The sequence below is a fragment of the Mixophyes fleayi genome, chromosome 12, assembly GCF_038048845.1.
Source record: "Mixophyes fleayi isolate aMixFle1 chromosome 12, aMixFle1.hap1, whole genome shotgun sequence".
NCBI lineage: Eukaryota > Metazoa > Chordata > Amphibia > Anura > Limnodynastidae > Mixophyes > Mixophyes fleayi.
This window is the reverse complement of record NC_134413.1, coordinates 23,282,038-23,305,854: the sequence shown is the minus strand read 5'-3', so window position 1 is coordinate 23,305,854 and position 23,817 is coordinate 23,282,038. Positions and strand designations below refer to the sequence as shown.

At 37.5% G+C, this 23,817-nt stretch overlaps 1 protein-coding gene across 1 annotated transcript in view; it reads left to right on the top strand.

Annotated features, from left to right (window-relative positions):
* The window catches only part of DAAM1 (dishevelled associated activator of morphogenesis 1), a 91,734-nt gene that overhangs the window by 45,716 nt on the left and 22,201 nt on the right, over nucleotides 1–23,817 (top strand). The window contains 11 exon segments of the mRNA XM_075192421.1: nucleotides 6–64; nucleotides 930–1,117; nucleotides 2,557–2,859; nucleotides 3,472–3,579; nucleotides 5,387–5,413; nucleotides 7,810–7,916; nucleotides 16,226–16,310; nucleotides 18,931–19,037; nucleotides 22,381–22,402; nucleotides 22,404–22,470; nucleotides 23,238–23,409. Coding sequence (XP_075048522.1) covers nucleotides 6–64; nucleotides 930–1,117; nucleotides 2,557–2,859; nucleotides 3,472–3,579; nucleotides 5,387–5,413; nucleotides 7,810–7,916; nucleotides 16,226–16,310; nucleotides 18,931–19,037; nucleotides 22,381–22,402; nucleotides 22,404–22,470; nucleotides 23,238–23,409 — 1,245 coding nt within the window.

Here is a 23,817-nt window from a genome sequence, read left to right as displayed (position 1 = left end):
CACAGGCTGGTCAATGAGAATGAGGTCAAACAGTGGAAGGAGCAAGCTGAGAAGATGAGAAAGGGTAAATAGATGTCCTTGGTTATGTCTTATCTAGAGGAGATGTTTATGTTGTAAAGTGTGTAGAGACAGGACTGTGAGTCTAATCTGAGGACAATACTGGTCACACCGGAGAAGTGTGTATCAGTAATCTCAGGGTATTTGTTTTAATTTGGGGTTTTTTTCCACCATGAAAGTGATTGTTTTTTATTTATTTTAATGTCCACACCATCTTGACATTAAACACATTGTGAATTATTTTGGCCTAAACAGGGACTTTTGAAGCATTTCACCTATTTGGTAGATCTAGAACTGTATAATCCTAGTGGTTGGTTACAGACTAAAGTGTGGAATCCTACCTGACTGCAGATGTAGTCACCGCTAATCAGCGCAATTGTACCTAAAAGACAATTACTCACTTAATATAGTACTTGGCCATCATTAAATTTACTGATGGTCTGTAATACCACATTCTCATCAATCTATGAAAAACCTTTAACAGTAAAAAGGAAATTACTTCAAAACAAATTATATATTGTTTTTTTCTTTATATTCTTTTGATTATCTTATTTTGTTGTTGTTTTTTATTTCCATTCTATGTGCTACCTACATTGCTGACCATGTTCTGGTTTAGTCATTGACTAAATAGACTGTTGAAAAGTTCACTTATAATAAATTTGCTAACTTTATCTTGATGGTTTACTTTAGTGCAGCCGCATTTAGCCAGGGATAGCCTAAAATCCTGCAAGGTTATTTGTCCCATATTGCCATAATCGATTCATGTTAAAAACATATATATATATATGTAACCTATTGTCTCATACTGAACAACAAAAGTATGATAAGGAGAAGCAGCAGATCTCTTGAGGTGTCACTTTATCCCATCCCAGAGCACCACGAGCTGCAGCAGAAGCTGGAGAAGAAGGAGAGGGAGTGCGATGCCAAGACTCAGGAGAAAGAGGAGATGATGCAAACGCTGAACAAGATGAAAGAAAAGCTGGAGAAGGAGTCAAGCGAGTGCAAGCAAGTGAAACAGCAAGTGGTCGAACTCACAGCTCAAATCCAGGAGCTGAACAGTGTAAGAAGCCATCACGTTCCTCTGTTATTTATCACATCTGTTTTACACTGTAGGGCATCAGAAGCTGTCGCACAATTTTATTACTTGTGGACAAAGTTTTACCAGTATATAGAGTCTCGCGTAAATTTTTCAAACCAATGAAAAAGGAAGAATGGAGGGGTTGCCCATAGCAACCAGACTCTAGCTATCATTTTACTAGAGTGCTACATAAATCATAGCTAGAATCTGATTGGTTGCTATGGGCAACACTTCTGCATTTTTTTTTTTTCAGATGACATTCTTAATGCATTCGTATTACTTTGCTTACAATGAAATGTGTTCACGATGAACTAAAGCTTTTAATCCAACAATAAAACAGCAGTAATATATACTTTTCATGTAACTTATGTGGCCTACTCTATACTCAATATCACTGTAACACACAAACACATTTCAAAACGATGTGTGCTTCAGTCTCATACCGAATGCAAATATATAAATACCAACAAATGAAAAGTAATTTTCAATTGTGTCCAAATAATGGTTCAGTTCAATATTCAGCTGCTAGAAATTCTTTTCCGCAAAGGGAATCCTCCAAATGCCTCCTTGCACTGTGATCTCCCACTGGTCTCCAGCTTCCCTTTTTTGCAATACCCGAATCCTCCACAGGCTCAATTGATTTTCTAGAAAAAACATTATAAAAGGAAGTGCTCCAAAGTGCATTAAAAGTGATTCAATTTAGTAAGCAACAAAAAAATCCCCAAAAAACGAAATGCTTTTTTTATATACAATAAGAAGCACCTACAAGATTGCTCTCTTGCCATTGACTGATACAACAGTCCTCAGTTGTTTCGACTTCAAAACCTGTGCATAAAATATAACTTAAAACAACTTATCTGCAATGATGGTGGTAGTAGTAGTAGTAGATAGTAGTAGTCCGCTTCTACTTATCCATGAATATGGTCTTGGCTGCCACTAAATGTCCAGACCACTTAGAAGTATAGTAAAAGGCAGCAAGGACTACATCAGCAGTAAGGATAAACGTTCAGGAAACAACATTCTTGACCCTACGCGTTTCATCAGTTTAGACCTCATCAAGATGAGCTGTTTGCTGGGAAGAACAGGCATTTAAATCCCTTTACCATACTAGCACTTGTGTTTTATTGCTTGTGATTAAAACAAATCATCCTTTGCTGTACGTGTGTGTTTCTATTGATCTGTACATGCGCTATGTTTGTAAGACTACAATGAGTAGCGCATTTTGCGCTTTAGTGAATGTGAGCGGTTCATGTGGGGTAAACCCCAGACGTTGGAGCCTGTGGTGTTTGGGTTTTGCCCTCTATGTTGCAAGATTGGTCATTTTAAAGTGCACATGTGCATTATAATAGAACACATATAAAATATGTATGTGTGCTGGGCAGACTGGATTACTCATCCTCCTCTTTACTCGTTTATCTCAGAGGGCAATCTGTGCTCCCGTTCCTGGTGGTCCCCCTCTTGCGCCAGGGGCACCTGGTGGTCCCAGAACTCTGCCACCTGGAAATTTGATGCCGCCTCCACCACCACCACCTCTGCCTGGTGGAATGGCTCCTCCACCACCACCACCTCCACCTCCAGGAGGTCCGCCTCCTCCCCCAGGACCGCCTCTTTTAGGAGGATTAGGTGCATCTCCTGGAGCTCCATTTGGTCCAGCTCTGAAGAAGAAAAATGTTCCTCAGCCAACCAACCCTCTCAAATCTTTCAACTGGTCTAAACTGCCAGAGGTAAGTACACGTATACATTTGTCATTAGCTGCTTCTCCTTGTGCTTTGTGAAAACACAATTTTGTATGTTCTACAGTATAGGGAATCGTGCACTCACTACTAGAAGGACAATAGAGGTCACAATGGAATGCTCTAACCAGATAAAGCCATGAGACAATTGATCCAATGCTTTTATACAGGTCACTGAACGTTGGGGCGAGAGTATGTTAAGTCTTCTATTATAAACGTTACTTTATAAGAATACAGTGTTGCATCAGAGACACACCTATTGTGAAAGCACACATACAAACAGACTTAGATGAAGTTATAGGAAAGATAAATACACTTATACATCACAGGTTCGGCTAGAGGAAAATACACACTGATGCAATATTGAAGTTCTGTCCCCAAATACCGTTTATAAGAATTTCTACACTTATTAGTCACATTATTATACTTGGATAATTTATTATTTTTCTTCTTACAATTTTTGATGAAACGTGTGGAAATCCCTATTGTGTGGTCTGTATAAAAGGAAAGTACACTTAAAATTGCACATGTCATGTAAACTCTGTAAGTAATAGAATGATAGTGTATTTATATGTTTGCTAAAATATTTTGTTTTTTCCCTAGAACAAGTTGGACGGAACCCTCTGGGTTGATATTGATGACAGCAAAGTTTTCAAAATATTGGATCTTGAAGATATTGAGCGGACATTCTCAGCTTACCAAAGACAGCAGGTAATACCCCGTGTTGTAGCAAAATTGGAGTACTTGTAGTATTTTTAGATTACAGGAGTCAAAAAGAGCAAATTGATTGCATTTGGTGATTAAACAAACAATGGTTCTTCATCGATGGAACACCGATAGATCAAGCGTTCTGGAAACAAATTCCAATACAGTACCTTTGAATGGAACTGATAGATATAGTTATCATATGTTTCTGAAATATTTAGGAATCTTGCTTATTCCTGTTTTAAATAAGGAAACATATTTTTTTAAAATCCTAATAAAAGCATGTATTTTGATGGCAGTGGGTAAGATGGTCCTCTCCGCCTGGAGAGATTTTTTGGTTTGACATTTCTGATTCTATATTCTATTTTTTATTTTGTGCTTAGTGGTAATCTTTACTGCAATACAATATGTTTCATAGAAGAGGTTCATCTATGGGGAACTATTATGTTTCACCAAATGCGCAATGCTTGGTTTGTTTGTGTAACTTTATTCATTAAAGAGTTCCGACTGAAATCAAATGGGATAGTTTACTATTTCACTTTGGAGTGAATTGGAACTTATTTTTTTTTTTTTTTTACTTGTTTTTCAATCAAAATACAATCATCTGTGACATAATCCCTCAACTTTATGTAAACATTAAAATGATGGAACTCGGTGAGTCTCATTAAAATGGTTAGAAAATTTTAATTCATTGGCATTGATAATGCAATATATTAGAGCTAGCTTTTATAGTTCAGGGAAGATCTTGGGGTGCATAAAAAGTTATGAGTGCTTTTATATAAGTCCCGGAACAATGGTGTGATTTCTAATATGATTTTATGGTACAGTAAGAGGGCATATTATCCATTATATTACATAACTATAAATTTGGGCGGACAAAAACGTGTTACTTGGATGATGTGATCCTTATATGCAGGAGTTCTTGCACCCTTGATAATAGTTATGCTAAAATCATGAAACATTTTATCGAAATAATTTGTGATTCAAGTGACCTTACTGGTCACCAAATATAAGGAGACATTACAGGAGTGACACTAGTTCATTCCGAATATAAGGATTTATTTGACAATATATTTACATATATTCATGTTTATTGACTATTATATACTTAACATTATGGCGTAGATTTACTAAATCTTTTAAAAAGGAAAAGTGGAGGTATCATCCATAGCAACCAATCAGGTTCTAGTTATCAGTTGTCTAGTACAGTGTATAAAATGATAGCTAGAATCTGGCTGCTATGGGCAACAACACATGTTTGACTTTTTGGAAGGTTTAGTAACTCTACCCCTGTATATAAAACCAGTTAATGAGACAGTACACCTAGGGGTATATTTACTAAACTGTGGGTTTGAAAAAGTGGAGATGTTGCCTATAGCAACCAATCAGATTCTGGCTGTCATTTTGTAGAATGTACTAAATAAATGATAACTAGAATCTGATTGGTTGCTTTAGGCAACATCTCCACTTTGTCAAACCCACAGTTTAGTAAATATACCCCTTTTGTCAATCAGTATCTCTAATTAGAGCAGACATGTCATTCTGACAGCCATTCTGCCTATTTGTAATGAATTTAATTGAATGTCTGTTTTATTCCATGATCTCTCTGATTTGCTTTCACAATGTACTGACATCACTGTATGCCTCTGTTTTTACCTGGATGGCTCTTTGCTACCAGCCTCTATCTGAAATGTACTATATATGTTGCTGATTCTGCTTTGGCCACTCTATCTCCTCTTAATTTGCTGCCACCGCTGAATTTGCACGCAATGATTGCCTTTCTTCGCATGCTTGGCTGCTGATACGGCTGCAGGATTTCTCCGTCAATGGGATCAAGCAGGTGAGTGAGCTTCTGCTGCAACTCCTGGCTCATTGTTTCTAACTGTTAACAATGGTTCAACATAAAACATGAGATGTAAAGTATTGTTTCAGTAATAGTAAGCAGTAATGGTGTTGGTAAAGCTGTCCATACATGAATTCCTGTGGGCGCCCAGTTTAGTTGCTTAAAAATGTGTTGGCCCAAAATGATAGGCTGCGATCTATCAGGTGACTGAAGATAGGCAGAGAATGCAGTTGGACGATGACCTCGCACTAATGATCATGGTCATTGGCCGACCATACTAAATGTACCTCTTGGCTATTTGCACAGATCTGCCAGAGAATAGGCACCTTTTAGACTCTCTTGTGTGGTATAGTGGTATAGTAACGGCCAAATAGTCATTTCAAGAGGAATATTTTCACTTTAATTTAACATTACTTTAACGGCAGTTGGATTGCCCTAAATAGAGAAAATAGAAGCAATTGATGAAGCAATCTTAATATTTTTATTTTTAGGATTTTCAGTTATCCCTGAAAATGTTTCTGAATCGAGGATAATTATAGCGGATGTTATTAAAGGCTAATTTAGTTTTGGTAAAACTTACCACCGCCAGAATAAGGGGCTGGTCTCTCCCCTAGGACCTACCTGTAATGAAATCTGGGGGTATGCTTACTAAACGGAGCGCTTAAAAAAGTGGAGATGTTGCCTATAGCAACCAATCAGATTCTAGTTATTTATTTAGTGCATTCTACAAAATGACAACTTTAATCTGGTTGCTATAGGCAACATCTCCACTTTTTCAAACTTGCAGTTTAGTGCATATACCCCTAATGGAGCATCATGTTGTGCCCTTCCTGTCATATCATAACACCACTTTTATCCAACTAATGTAATTGTGTTTGAAAGTAGCAGCCAGTAACTATTGGCCGTAGTTCTATCATAGCGGGGAAGTGTTTGGTAGAAAAGTTATGACAGTCAGATGTTTTCATAAATGTCTTATATAAATGTTTTTGAACAGGTATATTAAACAGGACAGGATTTGTTATCTTTGCCAAATAAGTCAAGTCCATGTATTTTTAGAGACCGTTTATTGAAAAATAAACATTACCTCTAAATCGGGTGAACTTCCCCTTAAAGACAAGCTGAAAACCCTATGTTCTGTCAAATATATGCCAAAAACAATTGATAGTGAGTTTAAAAATAAATGATGTCAACCAACATTTTTTATTTTAAGTTTGTGGACCAGTAAGATTTAAATATATACAAACAAAAAACAAGTATGTCCCGTTTCTAATTTTAGATGTGATTCACTTTCAGTCCCCGACTGAAATTTCTTATCTTGAGTGTTCAAAAAAAGTTGATGACAGGAATAAGAGCTTGGTGGGTGTGTGGTGAAATTCCACGTATAGCTGTGTATAGACCGTTAGACATGTTTGTTGTAGAAACCAATGCTTAGACTCTATAGATTCTTTCTTTTTATTTATATATTAAGAATGTTTCTTTTAAATACACAGAGACTCTCAAGAAGAGAGACATTTAATATTACGGTATTGTATTAGTGTTTGGGATTTTTTTGTGCAGTTGCATTTGTTTGGTTTTTGTTTTAACAAATCTTAACATTCTTTACCTGCCAACTCACAAATTATTATTTGTAATTGAGTGAAAATAACAAATATTAATTTATTTATTTTTATTATTTCTTTAAACAACCCCTTTTTGATGCAAGAATGTAAATACAGATACTGAGTCCGAACTGAGCGTTCTTTCTTTTTTTTTTATTAAAGGACCATGAATCCTAAAATATTATAAATATATATATACCGTATAAGCCGAAGGACCACAGAAAACTGGGGAGACTTATTGACTCGAGTATAAGCCGAGGGGGGGCTTTTTCAGCGTAAAAAATGTGCTGAAAAACTCGGCTTATACACGAGTATATACGGTGTATGTGTGTATATATATATATATATATATATATATATATATATAGATATGTATATATCTATATATATATATATGTATGTATATATAATAAATATAAATAAATATATATATATATATATATATATATATATATATATATATATATATATATATATATATATAGTATTGAAATAAGAGAATGTTTTTTGTTTTTTTCCCTCAGTAAACCTGATTTCCACCCTCTGTGTGTTCCTAGTGAATAGATTGGACAGATCCACTGTAAATTAGCTGATAAGGAATTATCTTGTACTGCATGGCATAGAAAATGTTAGTTCTGTCATGATATAGGACTTGTATATTTGGAACAAGATCTATTTTCTTATTGGATCAGCTTGTCTCTTAGTCTTAGTGGCCTTTTTTTTTTTTTTTTTGCAGAATGTGTATCATTAAGTGCCTAAAATGTAATGTAGTCTCTTTCCTTCTGGTGTTTTCAGAAAGAAACTGAGTCTAATGATGATACACTGGGAACAAAGATGAAAGTAAAGGAACTTTCTGTGATAGATGGAAGGAGGGCTCAGAACTGTAATATTCTTCTCTCCAGGTATGTGTGATGGCTGCATCAATATAATTATGGGATAATACACTCCCTACTGTAAATTATATGGATATGAGTAGTCACAGAGGAGTTCAGTGAAAGCGAGGTTCAGCACTTTCATATAGGTCACAGGATTCTGAGGTGACTTGTAATATCTGTCATAATTTACACAAGGGTGCAGTGTATTTTCCTTTGTAATTTTAACACATGAAGCAATGACAAGCAGATATGATTTACTGGACTTAATACATAGATTAACTTGTCCATTGTAATAAAATATTTACGGGGAAATATTACCTCGATGATTCTTCAATACTATTTGTTTACAGCTGTACACTAGCCATAATACTAGGCAGCTGACAACAATTGCCAGTGAGCACTGTTATAGGATGGTGAACTGTACCGTGTATGCTTTTTCTTCAATGTCAGATCGCCTATACTTGCTCAGATAATCATTCATAAGTTGCTCACTGAACACTGCCACAAATTGATAAACCTATCTCAAATACAGCCTGCTAACTTCGATCAATAAATTAACTGGCATGTATGAGGTAAAGTTTGCAATAGTGGTTTTACCTAAGCACAGTCAGGCCATAGAAAGCAGTATCTTTATTAAGGGGGATAACCCACAATTGCTGGTCTCTCAGGTCTCTTTGTCACCATCCTCCTGGGGACCAGGACATGTTAAAGCATCAATTTAAAATCTGTCGGATTCCCTGAATTTCAGAATAATGTTAACCCGGGGCCTGATTCATTAAGGATCTTAACTTAAGAAACTTTTTATTTCAGTCTCCTGGACAAAACCATGTTACAATGCAAGGAGTGCAAATTAGTATTCTGTTTTGCACATAAATTAAATACTGACTGTTTTTATGTAGCACACAAATACTTGATAGCTTATTTGTACACTGACATTTAAAGTTAATATGTGTGTGCTACATGAAAAAACAGTCAGTATTTAACTTATGTGCAAAACAGAAAATTAGTTTGCACCCCTTGCATTGTAACATGGTTTTGTCCAGGAGACTGAAATAAGAAGTTTCTTAAGTTAAGATCCTTAATGAATCAGGCCCCTGGTGTTTATTCTTGTGATACTCTTTTCTCAAAGTTGCCTTTAAAATGTTTCCCTGCTCTCAACGTCACGTGACGTACATTCTTACCAATATATAAAAAGCAACATGTATGCCAAATTTCATAAACCACAGTGTCTCAGATAATAATTTAATGCCATGATTTTAAAACAAAACAAAAAGAACAACTCACAAGCATTTGGAAAGTGACTCATGACAGTTGTGTCCCCGTTTCAGTTTCCCATCAATATGATCGATGGCCATGTGTCTGTCTCTGTTTGGGATGAGACTCTCACTATGGTCCAATGTGGTCCATCATCTAACTAAAACTCTGTCGCTTAAACTCTTTCTAAGACTGGCATGGGGTAACCTCTTCACTAGGTGTTGGGTCAGATTTGTGCAATTTTATCTAAGATGTATGAATTGACCATGGAGATAGACTTAAAGCTATTGGCTTGCAATATTGAATTAGTTGTTGTGGCTTTGCTATATCTCTAGTATTGGAGGAAATCTGGAGATTCAAAAGGGCCAACTACGAGCTTCCAACTCAAACAAATCAAATGGGAATTAAGACAGGTAAAATCCTGCTTTCAGTTCCCTATCCCAAACTAGTATAATATCTATATATTGGGCTTATAACTTAATCTGTGAGGTTTGTGCAGAAACATGTTATTCCTCTCCCGGGAGCCCAAGAGGAGGCTGGCATATGTGGCCACAGGGGTCCCGATCACAGTCCCAAGATGTTGGCACACATTTCAGACACTCCTAAAGGAAGAGGAGTGTGATCCTGGTCTATATCAACACTAGTCAAAAAATGCATTTGCAAACACTATTTTTAAAAAAGTCTGAATATTAGAGCAAAGCTCATTCTTTACATAGAAGTGGATTACACCCCAGAGTAATGGCAGATTTCAGCTTTCATGATGGCTGCCCTCTATCAGCAGGCTGGAAATATAAAATTGATATGTTGGCATGTATGTATATATTTATACATACTAAGACATCTATGATTAGATGCCTCATACATGGAGTTTTAAAGCAAAAATTTTACAAAACTGTTTACTTGACATACAGAGCACTCATCGTGCCACCGACCTCTGTCACGTGGTACTACTATAATGTGGGCACAATAGCGTGATCCACTATGGCCATTTTACACCAGTGGCATCAGATTTGTCCAAGTTTAGATTACTCCATCTATATTTTCCTAGTTAAATTCCACTTTAAGAGGTTGCTGCACTAACAGCATTCAATTCCCTTGAACATTTTGTCTAAATAAAACATAAAAAAATATATGCTTAAATAAAAAAGCATGACCTCACAATACCAGACTAATTTAATTTACTACTATATACATGTGAAATAGCATTAGTAATCCATCACACACACAAACGGGCGTGCATTCACTATTTTAGATTTTTAAAATTCTGTTTTGTGTAAGGGTCTTTTAAGGTATGGTGTGTCGTTTTATCATACTCCGAATAGGTTACATTCTTGTTGAGCTATGTGTGGTATTCTGTGTGTCATGAAAGAACGATTTTGGTGATAAAATAATGAAACCAGACTCCACGCTTCACAGAGAACAGACATATGTTCTTTGGCATGTAATTGTGTTTGCCTAGCTAAACAATGCTATTTAACAAGAGTAATTATACAACAGAACACTGGAATGTATGATTGTACAAAGGAGAGCTGATAATCTGTCATTCTTCCTGGGCCAGTAATATTTAGTCTTATCTGGAAGGATATGCACATATTAGTGGTGATTAATGAGACACTATTATCCCATATCTGTACAAACACTCTTTATAGACTCGGTCCACTGAGAACCGGGGGGGCGGGGCTGGTGGGAGGAGCTTGCACCCAGGTCTGCATCTTCTATTGTTTATCACAGAACATAAAATCACTCGCCACACTTCTTTGTTGCTTAGAAAAAATCTATTCTGTTATTATTTTAATCTTCCTACTCACTGTATGTACTATAAAATCAGTTTTAAAGGAAAATATTCTGCCCTGTTAGCAAGTAGAATGTATGTTATAGTAACCTTGTTTTCTTTTCACACTTTATATAAATGGGCAATTAGAGCAGAGCATTATCCTAAAACGTGTGTTACCCTCAGTCCATGTAGCAGGGTACTGCTCAGCATGAGAGATCATTATGGCAACTCCCTGTCGGCAAATGCAGAGAATGTAGAACTAATTTATCACTCTTAAAGGCATATGTAGCCCATTTCTATGTGCAATTTTATATAATGGATCATTTTTATTTTCATTATGCCCAAGTCAGTAACAGATCACGAACATGGGAATTTCAGGATTTCCTGTTGAACATCTTATTTCCCCTGACCTGATCTTCACTCTGGGTGATTGGCCGGAGTGTGTGGGAATCATTAAAGATCACTAATTCCAGAAATTGAAATGTTTAGCTGAACAATGTATTTAACCCTCATGGTTCATATCTGAAGTAACATTCCACTACAGAATAACCCTGTTATTACCCCCCCCCATACTGACACTGTCCCCTGTGTAAGTCTGCCAGCCTGTCAGTCACTGTTCCCTATTATTATTATTATTATTATTATTAATTTTTATTTATAAGGCGCCACAAGGCGTCCGCAGCGCCGTACAGAGACAAACAAATTACAATACAATGTGAGACAGCACAGTACAGTAATCAGTAAGCACAGCAACTCAGTAAGCTCAATGCACAGCTAGAGAGGGCGGGGAAGGGGGAGGAGGATCCGCAAACGACGGGGCCCAAGAAGGAGGGCGCGGAAGACAGGGAGACCCCCAGGGGAGGAGGGAGCGAGAGTGGACGTGGGGTGGAGGACCCTCGAGGAGGAGGGCTAAGTAGCTGGAGAGCAGAGTTAGAAGTGGTGGAAACAGGAGGAGAGATGGCCCTGCTCAGAGGAGCGTACAATCTAAGGGATTAATCCCTACTAACATGGTGAGCGAAAGCATGGGGGGACTTGCCAAGCTTAATATAGCAACAATATGTGAATGAGTAAGTTCCCAGGACTTTAATTTAACAGAAACAATAACAGTCGTGTTTTCTTACATCATGATTTTCCTTTTAATTGAGATGAATGGAATGTGCAGATAATAGCAATATATGTTGCAAGGGAGACCACCTCTAAACATTTTTGGAACAGTCTGGATGTATCCCCCCTCTTACCCCAAATCTGAGCGTTCTTGAAATTATGTCATGGCTGAAGTAACCAGACATAAAATGACCTTTTATGCTTTGCTGCAGCCGAGCCAAACACAACAATGCTAAGTACAAGATAGCCAGCACCCCCTCTGCGGTGTCAGCGTCCGTAACTAATCTTACAGGAGATGGCTCCAATTTAATGCTTTTCTTACTTTTTAAAAACCATTGGTGAGAGATATAAGAATATAACGTATCCCATTAAATCCGTTAAAAATAGGTGATCATTTTTCATCATTAATAATATAAGAATCCAAAAAGTCTTTGCAAGGAAGGGGTGAAATTTGTCTATCCTTTTGTAAAGATGATTTTCTACCTGTGTTTTAATTGTAAAGTGTAATTGGCACAGAGTTGGTTTAGAAATGCTAGTGGTGGTTATTTTAGGGTCTGTACATACATAAACACACTGACTGTGTTTTCTGTCTCTAACACTTTTATGCATTTTTGTCCCCTTAAGATCTTCTGTCCATAATGTACTTTTGTTCTGTAGAAGTACACAATGCAGTGTTCATTTTGTTACATCACAAGACTTTGTTTCCACTAAATGCCTTTTGTTCAAAGTCAGCAGATCTTGAAGGACTAAAACTTGTGCTGCGGAAATTAAACACCTAAGGGATTATTTAATAAACTCCAATTGTTTGTAGTGATTAGAGGACATTCCCTTTGATCTTCAGGTCTTCCACCTCCCTCCCCCAGCTGCCCCAAAACACCCCTCGGCTATTTAACATTTGCAAAGAACAAAACATTTGTGTAAATGAAATGCTGCTGTGTTCAAAGTAGATGTAGAAGGCTTCCCCAGCCGCCTATGTGTATATCCCACATACACACATACATACATACCTACATACATACATACATACATACATACACAAATATATAATCTATTCTAGCACATGCTGTATTTTATCCAAAAACCACAGTGACTCACTAGAACTACAGCTGGAGAACCTCATTGCTGGAAGATGACATGGTGTTTACATAAACAATGGTTTTAGATCTTTTCAAAGAGTCCTGTAGAATGTGAAAATAAAAATAAAGGATTGGTTGCTTAAGAAAATCAAGGTAATCCCATAACTAATGGATGGTAAAACAGCATGATCTACAAAAATCATACATTTATGTTCCGCTATATATTTAAAGAGGGTATCATTTATGTGCATATATAGATATATATATATATTTAGAGATGTTCACTGACTGCCGTGTTTTTGTTTTGGATCTGGATTAACTTTGTGTTTTGGTTTTGGCAAAACCGCCCTCGCGCGTTAAGGTTTTGGATCCTGGTTTTTTGTGGGTTTTTTTTGCTAAAATCACATCATTTGGCTCTTTATTTATCCCTACATTATTATTAACATCAATAACATTAATTTCCAATCATTTCCAGTAAATTTTTGTCAAGTGACAAGAACACTGCTATCCCTCCTGTTTCTGTGTGAGCAATGCACTGGATCTCCTGGTGAGGGAGGTACTTATGGAATCCAAAACTTGCAAGATCCGACAATGCAACAATGACGTTTTGTTTCAATTTAGATCCAAAAAAGCTCGAAAGTATTGAGCCGGCTCGCGAGCCTACTCGGATACCATAAGTTTGGGTGGGCTCGGTTTTCAGAATACCGAGCATGAGCATCTCTATTAGATAGACAGATAGATAGATCTATCTATCTCTTGAAACTTTACATATTTACTATGTTATTGTGGGATAATGTGGTGAAGCTGTGTGAGCCTCAATGGCTTGTCCCATGTCATTGTGCTGCCAATAAGCTGTGTAAACACTAATTAGCTAATGGTTTGTTATTCTTTTGGGGGTTTTTGCCTAATTAGCCACTATAAGTCTACAGGCATATTGACAAGTTTAAGATGTGTTCCTAATGCAAGTTATTCACAAACAGCTGTAAACATAAAAATCATTCTTAGAAATATGACCGTACATATGTGAATTTTTTTATTTTTTTTATGTTTGTTCTATTTCAATGTGTCTGACGCACTAGAAGCTTACATTCATCTGACCTCATTCAGGGGCGGATCTAGAGAATACTTCTACCCGGGGCGATTTAGGGGGGGCGACTTAGACCCCGCCCCCTTTTTGCCATCTGAGGCTGCCGGCGGCTGCATACTATGTGCAGGTCCGTTCAGCAGTGACAGGTAGGGACAGTGTGCTGCCCGGTTGCTCTGATTGTGTTTAAAACACAATCAGAGCGGTCGGGCAGCACACTGTCCCTGCCTGTCACTGCCGAACGGACCTGCACATAGTGTGCAGCCGCCGGCAGCAAGCCCCTGCTAGGGGGGGGCGATCGTCCCCCTGGATCTGCCACTAAACTCATTGTAACCATATGTCATTCTGCAGTGATAGAGCTTTTACATATACATCTCCAGATGCACTTGGCTGGAAAAAGATAACTTCCTATTTTATCATTGATGCATGTTTAAAAAACGCAGGGTGATCACTTTTATGACCTATGCAATACATGTACATACAATCATTGAGGTTTATATGCTCCAGTTTGTATGTAGCCTTAAAGTGTCCAGACACAGATGTTGCGGTTTGCCCCAATGCCAAACATTGGTTAGGCACTCAATTTGGCTACATATGTGAGGGAACAGATTGTACAAAAGATCAATTCATATAAGTGAATCCCACAGGACCTTACGGACCAAACACACTTTCCAGGTTGACCAATCAAATTTCGATTGGCCCTGAGTGGAACAGTACATTGGCCGACACTAAACCCAACAACTTCCCTTATATGAGAATAGCAGTCACAAATATAAAAAGCTATTTTCCCTGTTATTGGCTTTTTACTGTAAGGTTGCCTAAAAGAGTATAAAATTATTGACACAAAGTCTAGAATAATATATAGGAAACTTAGGAATATATCCTCCCTTTTCCATGAACACGTCTTTTATCTCCAGCATCTTCTCTCTATATCTATCTATAATGTTATATTTCTGTATGTTATTAGTTGTTGTTAATTCTTGCAGCTAAAATGCAGTCTTGATCCTTCTCTGTGACTGAGGATGTGAGATTCATGACACTATATGGTAGCATTCAGTGAGCAATTTTTAATCGTATACACAGCTGATCTGACATTCAAGGAAAGAAATAGCAGTTGAGTTCACCCTTGACAATGGGGCAGATTCAATTCTAAAAAAAGTAACCGCGTAGTGTCCCTGAACAGACGCGAGACAGTATGCAGCCATTTTTTTTCTTTTAGTGAAAGTACTGCTTTGCACGCCTCAAAGAGGTGCGAGCAAAAGTAAGCCTCACTTTCTATGGCATAAACGGAAATTAAGCCCGGCCGCAATGTTCTCAGGAACATCACGGCCAATTGAATCTGCCCCAATATGTCTAGGCAAAAAATAAATAGAAAAAAAAAAACCAAATGCTCAGTCTGACATCAGTCCATGTGTAAATGTGGTTCTGTATCGAACAATAGGTTTAAAAGTGTTTCTAAATGTGGATATTACTGGTTGATTCCAGCATGAGTGCAACTCTTTTAATCTGTAGAACTAGTATCGGTCAGTCACCCATATTTTGAGCATGTGTTTACTTGCTTTACAATGTTCTAGAAATTCTTCCTGTAGCAGAAGTGTTTTTACCATGGTGAGGTTCAGTATAGACTTGCACAACAAGCTCAATAATATATGTGGTGATTAACAGATTGACATTTTGTATACTTGATCATAAAGCAGCACTGAGGTCAATGCATTCTAGTGTTCATAAGAACCTATTCACTTATACAAAGAGTCCTTTTAAAATAATAGAACTGCACAATTATTTTTGCACAAAAACATTAATCAGGTTCTGTAATTTTAGATGTCCGTGTTTACCAAATGTCACCAAATAGTTTAACGATCATTATAATTGATGCAAGTAAATTTTCCCTATGATCATTGAGTCCATCTTGTCTTCTGCAACTTAATCTACCTTGTCAAATCCACCCTGTAGTGCACGTCATTGTTACAAGCAATTACTGGCTCTGTGTGTTGACCTGTATCGCTTTACCTATACATGCTCTACCATGATTGCATTCTTGCAGGCTGAAGTTGTCGAATGATGAAATTAAGCGTGCCATTTTGACAATGGACGAGCAGGAAGATCTACCAAAAGACATGTTGGAACAGGTGAGGGGTAGATATGTTGACTGTTATCTGCAAAATCTCTAGTCATGTCACCCATTACCCAAATTGCCTGGTTGAAAGCTAATGGTGAAAGATGAGGCGTAAATAATTGCAAAATGTAAAGAATTTGCACTGCGCTGTGAATGAACCGAGATATCGGGTTCAACTTTTTAAGTAACATTTTAGTTAAATCTTTAGAATGGATATTTTGTAACATATCAATACATGCAGACATTTACTGCTGGGACTGAGTAAAAGACAATATTGTTAAAGTTGTATCAAATCTTGTTTGTTTTGCATTGTTGTAAATATACTTATTGCCTGAGCTGCTGAGTGTTTTGTCAGTGACATGACTTCCATAGAGAAAGCAATAGCAACAGTGACATCTGCAGGACAGTGGAAGTTCTTACATGTGCCTTGTAGAATGACTGTCCACCTTTTATAAAAGTTTAATTCAGAGTGAGGATCCCTGCAAAAAGGTGACCTAAAAAAAAGTTCTAGAACTTCACATGAGATTTTCAGTTGTTTTATGGTTTTAGAAAGATATATAAATGAAGTACCAACACATAAAGGAATCTGACATAACAAGTCACACAACAATACGAAAAACACACATGCTACGTGGTATTACAAAGAGCATCCCACATAGCTGATCACAAAGTTTACGACTGCAAAACTGAAGAGCGACCAAAGCTCTATCTTCAGATTTTCCTTTTGGGCAACCAGTAGAGTTAACATACTCCAACTTCTATAATGCTAACATTTCATTAAGCAGTGTAATTGAGCGAAGAATGGAGAGAGATGGGATAAGTCCCCAGGTTAATAAAACTTTAGGAGCAGTAATCACCGTTTCTCTGAGCTAGAGGCACTGGGCCTGAGTCATTAAGGAGAGTAAAGCATAAAAAAGGAGTAACATTTGCACCTGGGCAAAACCAATGTTGTATTGGAGGGGGAGGTAAATTTAAAATGTGAGGCAGATTTATAGTTTGGGTAGGGCATGTCCTAGATCAACTTTATATTTCAATGTAATAATAAAGCTAGCAAGTATTTGTGTGCTAGATGAAAAAACAGCCAGTATTTAACTTATGTACAAAATAATAAACTGATTTGCACCCCTTACATTGTAACATGGTTTGTCCCAGAGAACATTTACTCCTTTGCTTGCCTTAATGACTCAGGCCCACTGTGTGCTAATCATCGAAAGGAAACTTCAAGGATCAAAGGTAGAAGCACTCTTGAATTTGTGCATCATCCCAAACCACATAACAAAATGTCATTATTATCTCTTATTTATAAAACGCTAACATATTACATAGCGCTCTACATTGAGGGGGCCGTGATACAAATAGATTATATACAATGACATGAAACAGAGGGTAAAGTTGGTCTTGCCTAAATGATATTATAACCTAAGAAGTGCAGTGAACAATTGATACATAAGGTAGCATAATATCAGTTGATGGGGAAAGTGTGGGCACCTTATTGTTAGACAGCTATATTATCAGCTACCAATAACAAAGCAGCCATCGATGACTGGCATTGCAATGGTTCACATAACACTTAGGTATGAGCCCCTGGGGTATAGTAAATCTTGGGTGTTTATTTTGATTTTAATGAGCTGATCTATAAAGGGTAATGATTGTGATCAGCTTTCAGTTTGAAAGCACATCACCCATCAGATCCAAATCATATGTATGTTATTATTCCGTTTAACAAAATAGTTCTCTAAAGGTGAGGGAATTAACTTCTTCAAAGTGTTATACTTGAGTTCAGTTTTATTTATTTTATAATACAAGTATGTCCAGTTTGACTGCAATTCAGAATACAGCATTATAACACACTCTCTCACTCCTTAAATACCGGACACAAGTACTCAATATCTCCTCTGAGAATAGGGTTTAACATAAGTAAAAGTTTCAACCTTGGGAAACAGGGGAAGTGTCCATGTGTTGTTTCCTTTCCCCCTAGTATAATGTTTTGTTATCTCACTCCAGGAATGAATCAAAACCACATTGATTCAGTAGGGAAGAGGGGTAGCGGGCTTGCCTGGGTCTTGGAGGATCCATCAATAGATGAACTGGGATGTCCTAATACAGCCAACCCCACCTTCATGAGAGACGCTGAGGATAGGAGCTCCTCAGGGACCAGCCCTTCAGTTTAGTAGAAGCACAGAGCTGGCCTTTCCTCTTTCTTGTTTTAATTTCCCTTTCTTGTCCTTAATCTTCTGTTTCATTGTTGTTATCACCCAGCAAATTTAAAAAAGAAGATTCTAAAATAAAGCTGTGGATCCGTCTAGGTCAAGTTAGACAGTGAAAGGAATTGTCTGGTTGCTATGGGTTACTGCACTACTACTGTTATGTCTCAGTATCTGTATGTGTGTATTAGGGAATTTAGACTGTAAGCTCCAATGCAGTAGGGACTAATGTGAGTGGGATCTCCGTACAGCGATGCGGAATTAGTGGTGCTATATAAATAGATGATGATGATGATGATTATCATTAAACCCACATGACAATTCCACACTAGGGAATTTATTCAGTTTGTGGTGTTGCGGGTTTTTTTTTGTTTTTTTTAATGAAACTGCAGATACTAGAGAAAATAAATCCTTGTATGTTCTCTCCAGCTCCTGAAGTTTGTTCCGGAGAAGAGTGACATCGATCTGCTGTTGGAACACAAACATGAGCTGGATCGTATGGCCAAAGCAGACAGGTTCCTCTTGGAGATGAGCAGGTGCGGCTATTAATATCCATATTTTATGTGTTATTGTAAAATTTTGTTTTCGAAGTTGATCTAAAGTTATTGATTGATAAAAGTTAACAATACAATAATAATTAGTGCAGTAAGCTGGCAGCATAGTGAATCAGAAAGTCATAGCTAGCTATACAGCAGGCATTTGCCTTTCTGTCTTTCTACAATTCTACACTATCTTCAATGATCTTCATCATTACATTGCATAGTACACTGGATCTGGCTGACTGAGCTTCATTCCATGAATAGCTCTGCAACAGAAAAAATACCAAACGCTAACTCTGATCCTGAATGGAGAGGACAAGGTATAGACCAACATGTTTATCAATGTGAGGAAGCTTTATGAAAGTGCTCTCATTTCCTTCACATACTGGAGGCGATGAACCAATATTCGTAAAAATGTAGCTTATCAATTCTCTAACATACAGTGGCTGTTTCGCTGAGGCCCTGTGATGTCACTGGTTCCTAGCCAATGATCGGGCTGCCTTCTCGTTCCTCAGTTATGTCACTGGTTCCTAGCCAATGATCGGGCTGCCTTCTCATTCCTCAGTGATGTCACTGGTTCCTATCCAATGATCGGGCTGCCTTCTCATTCCTCAGTTATGTCACTGGTTCCTAGCCAATGATCGGGCTGCCTTCTCATTCCTCAGTGATGTCACTGGTTCCTATCCAATGATCGGGCTGCCTTCTCATTCCTCAGTGATGTCACTGGTTCCTATCCAATGATCGGGCTGCCTTCTCATTCCTCAGTGATGTCACTGGTTCCTATCCAATGATCGGGCTGCCTTCTCATTCCTCAGTGACGTCACTGGTTCTTAGAGAATTGATAAGCTTTATTTTGAGTTAAGGTTCGGTCCACAAAACTGCTGCCTTCACTGTGTGTTGGTGTCGGGGGCACTTTAAGATTCCTTGTCTATTGGATAAAAGAAAGGATACCCAAGTATTAGGAGAAACATAAAATAGTTAAATTCTGTAGCATTTGCCAGATAGATGAAATTAAAAATGAAACCATAACTTCTTCATGTTTACAGCTTCCCCAGGTGGTTTGCACAAAGGATATATCTAGATATATTAATATGAAATATTTTTATTTTTTTTTACTCTGCTTTTCCCAGAACGTTTTTGGAAAAGTACAAAACTTGTCTTTTCACAGCTGCAAGAGATTTGCTTTTCATATAATTTCACATTTTGGAAGCTATTCACATTTCCTTTTGTTGTGGTTTGTCACTAGAGAATATTGTTTTTTTTTTATATATTTTAGCATGGTTTACAAGTTAGAGGTTCTTGTTCAGGAAAACATAGTGTCTGCACTGTGCGGTTCATTGTGTTCAATGGGAAAGATCTGTCGAGGCTTATTCAGGTTCAGGGATTGCCTATATTGCCAAGAATTTTATTCAGTAATAAAATGAATATTGGCATTAGGTTAAACTACTTATGAAGATTTCAACCTCCCCAAGGAAGATTCAGCTGTATTTATTTGCTATTGTTGTTGTTAATCTTTAGCCCTTGTTCTGTTGAGCGGAATGATGTCAGTCCTGTGTTTGGGAGTGCTATAGAGGTGAAGAATTTACATCTATCCCACAGACACGACTGGTCTGTGTCTTGTAGGGTGTAGCAGAGACCTAGGTATATCATAGGATTTTAATTTAAAAATGATGGACCCCGCAAACATTAGCATATCATAGTGCTGTATCCAGTAATGAACAATGTCCTTTAAGTGAAGTCTTAAAATGGAAATGGCAGGTTGAGGTTATTCATCTAATGTGCTAATGAGAATAAATTGTATTTTCATGTAGATTCCTGCATGAGTTGTAACAGCAGCAGCTGCTGCTGTCATATATACATATTTAGCCTGACATGACTAATTCACATAGGAAGATTGTTAACAATTTTACAATGATGAAATATGATAATGAGTCTTTTACTCCAAAACTCAAGTTGAGAGTATAGTCCAATCTATTTCATAAGTATTTTTGGTTTAAAGGGCTTCATTATCATAAAAGTTTGCCCTATACCATGCACTTATGAAAGTACTTTATTTTACTTATTAGTGACCAGTTATACTTATATCTGTTTACCTGTCTTCCCTAGATCTTATCAGATCTCTGCTGCATCTATCCATTCTGTATAAATACATTTATATCTCACTAAGAGTTAGAAGATATCTCTACAAAAGCTATTTTTTGTGTAAATCTTCCTACAAATGGACATCTACCACGGAAACAATGCAAAAAAAAATATGTTCATTTAATTCAGAGGAGGATCCTAAAGTTCTAGTGGGGTCTGTTCTCTCAACGAGAATTTATAACAAGACACAATCTTGCTGCGTCAGTGTGAGGGGAGTCTCACATCACTACTTTGTACTGTTGGGGTTCGCTTCTGCTTTTTAACTCTAAATCTGTGGTTCCCCTACTTGTCTACATTTTACCCTAATTCATGATACTTGCCCTGTCCTCAATAACATAATTATACAGGTGGATCAGTCATTGCCGTCCACAAGTTTGGCACACTCCTCTCCTGAAATACGCTGTGCTGCTGTGTAGATTTAGATGATCTGATTGGCTAAGGGGTTTTCTTTTCCCACCTGTATCTTGGGGACATGGCAGATGAGCAGGAGATGAAGATTGAAGTCAATTCTTTCCAGACCCTAAATAAATGCATCCTGTAGTAACTAGATCTTACACGTCCAGTGTAAGCAGAGACCCCACGTAATGTCTTCACACACAAAGATATCTAGGAGCCTTTATGAAACCGGAACCGTCCATCTCTACCCCAGCAACAAAACACATCTAATATTCTGTAGCGGGAAGGCCAACTACCAATGAGAAGGTCCAATAGAAAAAAATTGTACGGCTCCCACTATCTAGCATTTACACTCCCAAGAATTACCATTCTAGAGGTCCCCACTCTGTTCTTCGGAGCTGCCCAGCACATGTGCAGCACAGCCCCATTTGGGTTTTCAGTTGCCCTCCAAAAAACGATCACCGTAGAACGTAGTACAAACGGGGCTCCACTGCGCAGGTAACCAGAGGCCAGGTAAGTCCCAAAATGGCCAGCCAGAGTCAAAATATTGAAGTCCAGCTTAGAATATAATTTTGGTCTATTGTTAGTTATTGTTAGATTGTGGAACTTGGTCACTCTGGATGTACATCGCCAGCCTCATAGGAGACGGTAGTTACTCCCTTCTCTGTAGTTTCAACCAGGATATTAAAAGAATGTTTAGTGATTCAGCAGCTCTATAATCAGGTCTGGTGTAAGAATGTGTACGAGATTATGATTTATTGGACTTTTCTTATCCTAATCTTTGAATTGTTGAATGTTTCAGGATCAATCATTATCAACAGCTGGCTGCAGTCCCTGTACTTCAAAAAGAAGTTTGCAGAAAGAGTTGCTGAGGTCAAACCAAAGGTGGAAGGTAAAATACAGTAAAACCTAAATTAGTGTTTCCCACATATGTACATTTCATGACAACCTGTTATTTTTTTGGGACATAATGTTAAAAATAGTGTGATAAATAAAAGTGGAACTAAGAAAAACTTAAGACGATTTTACTTTTTATTTTCAGGCATAAAATATTCAATATACCGTCCAAACTACATATATTTTACTTCTGTTTTTTATTTCTTTTAGTACTTTTTACATATCACACTTAATTTATTTCTATAATCCGACCTAACACTGTGACGGACAAATGTACTAACACATTCGTTGGTATATTGCCCTAGATCAGAGTTTCTCAAACCCAGTCCTCAGGACCCCTAACAGTGCAGGTTTTTCAGGTGACAAGGGAAGTAATTATACCACCTGTGGATCTGTTACAATGTGTGTCCGTCAGTAATGGATGGTAAAGCAAGAACTCCGGAAAACCTACACTGTTTAGGGTCCTGAGGACCAGGTTTAAGAAACACTGTCCTAGATCACCATATTCGGAAAACACATTCCTATAATGTTGCCCATATGCAAGAATACTGCTAGTTAGGTTATCAGAATGCAAGGTTACCGAAATTGTTGGAAATTCTTTGACATATAATGTAATAATATAGAGATCTGCTCATGAATACTTTTATTTCAGTGACACTCATTAAATATAGAAAAATAAGTCTATATTATTTTTGCATTAATCATGTCAGAGTCTTGTTACAATAGACTGCATTCTCAGCTCACTCTTTGTTTTTTCGACAGCGCTCCGCTCGGCTTCCAAGCAGGTTCTGCAGAGTAAAAGTTTAAAGCAGCTGTTGGAGGTCGTCCTGGCTTTTGGGAATTACATGAATAAAGGACAGCGGGGGAACGCTTATGGGTTTAAAATCTCCAGCCTAAATAAGATCGCTGATACCAATCCAGTATCGACAAGTAAGTTGCAGTATGGTTTCAGAAGACTTATTTATTAGCATTTATTAATATATAGCACCAAAATACTCTGCAGCGCAGTACAATTGGGAACAAACATGATAACAAAACAAGACTGGGTACTAACAAATCCACAATTCATAGTAACAAATTATACACTAACAATTATAATCTAGGTTATATTTTTCTTTTTGGACTTTCTAGCTGTCCGTTTTGGGACTTCTCTGGCCACTTGTAACTTGAATTCTTTTTTTTGTGTATGGTTTTAGATCTGCCATTTTTTTGGCCTAAAATGAAAGAGCAGCTGCCTTCATTAGATTTAATGGGATGTCCAGCTTCCGTACTCAACGTAGTTGTATAACTACCCATCCGTCACCCATTGTAATGTACTGTAAGCTTGAAATATCCACTGGAC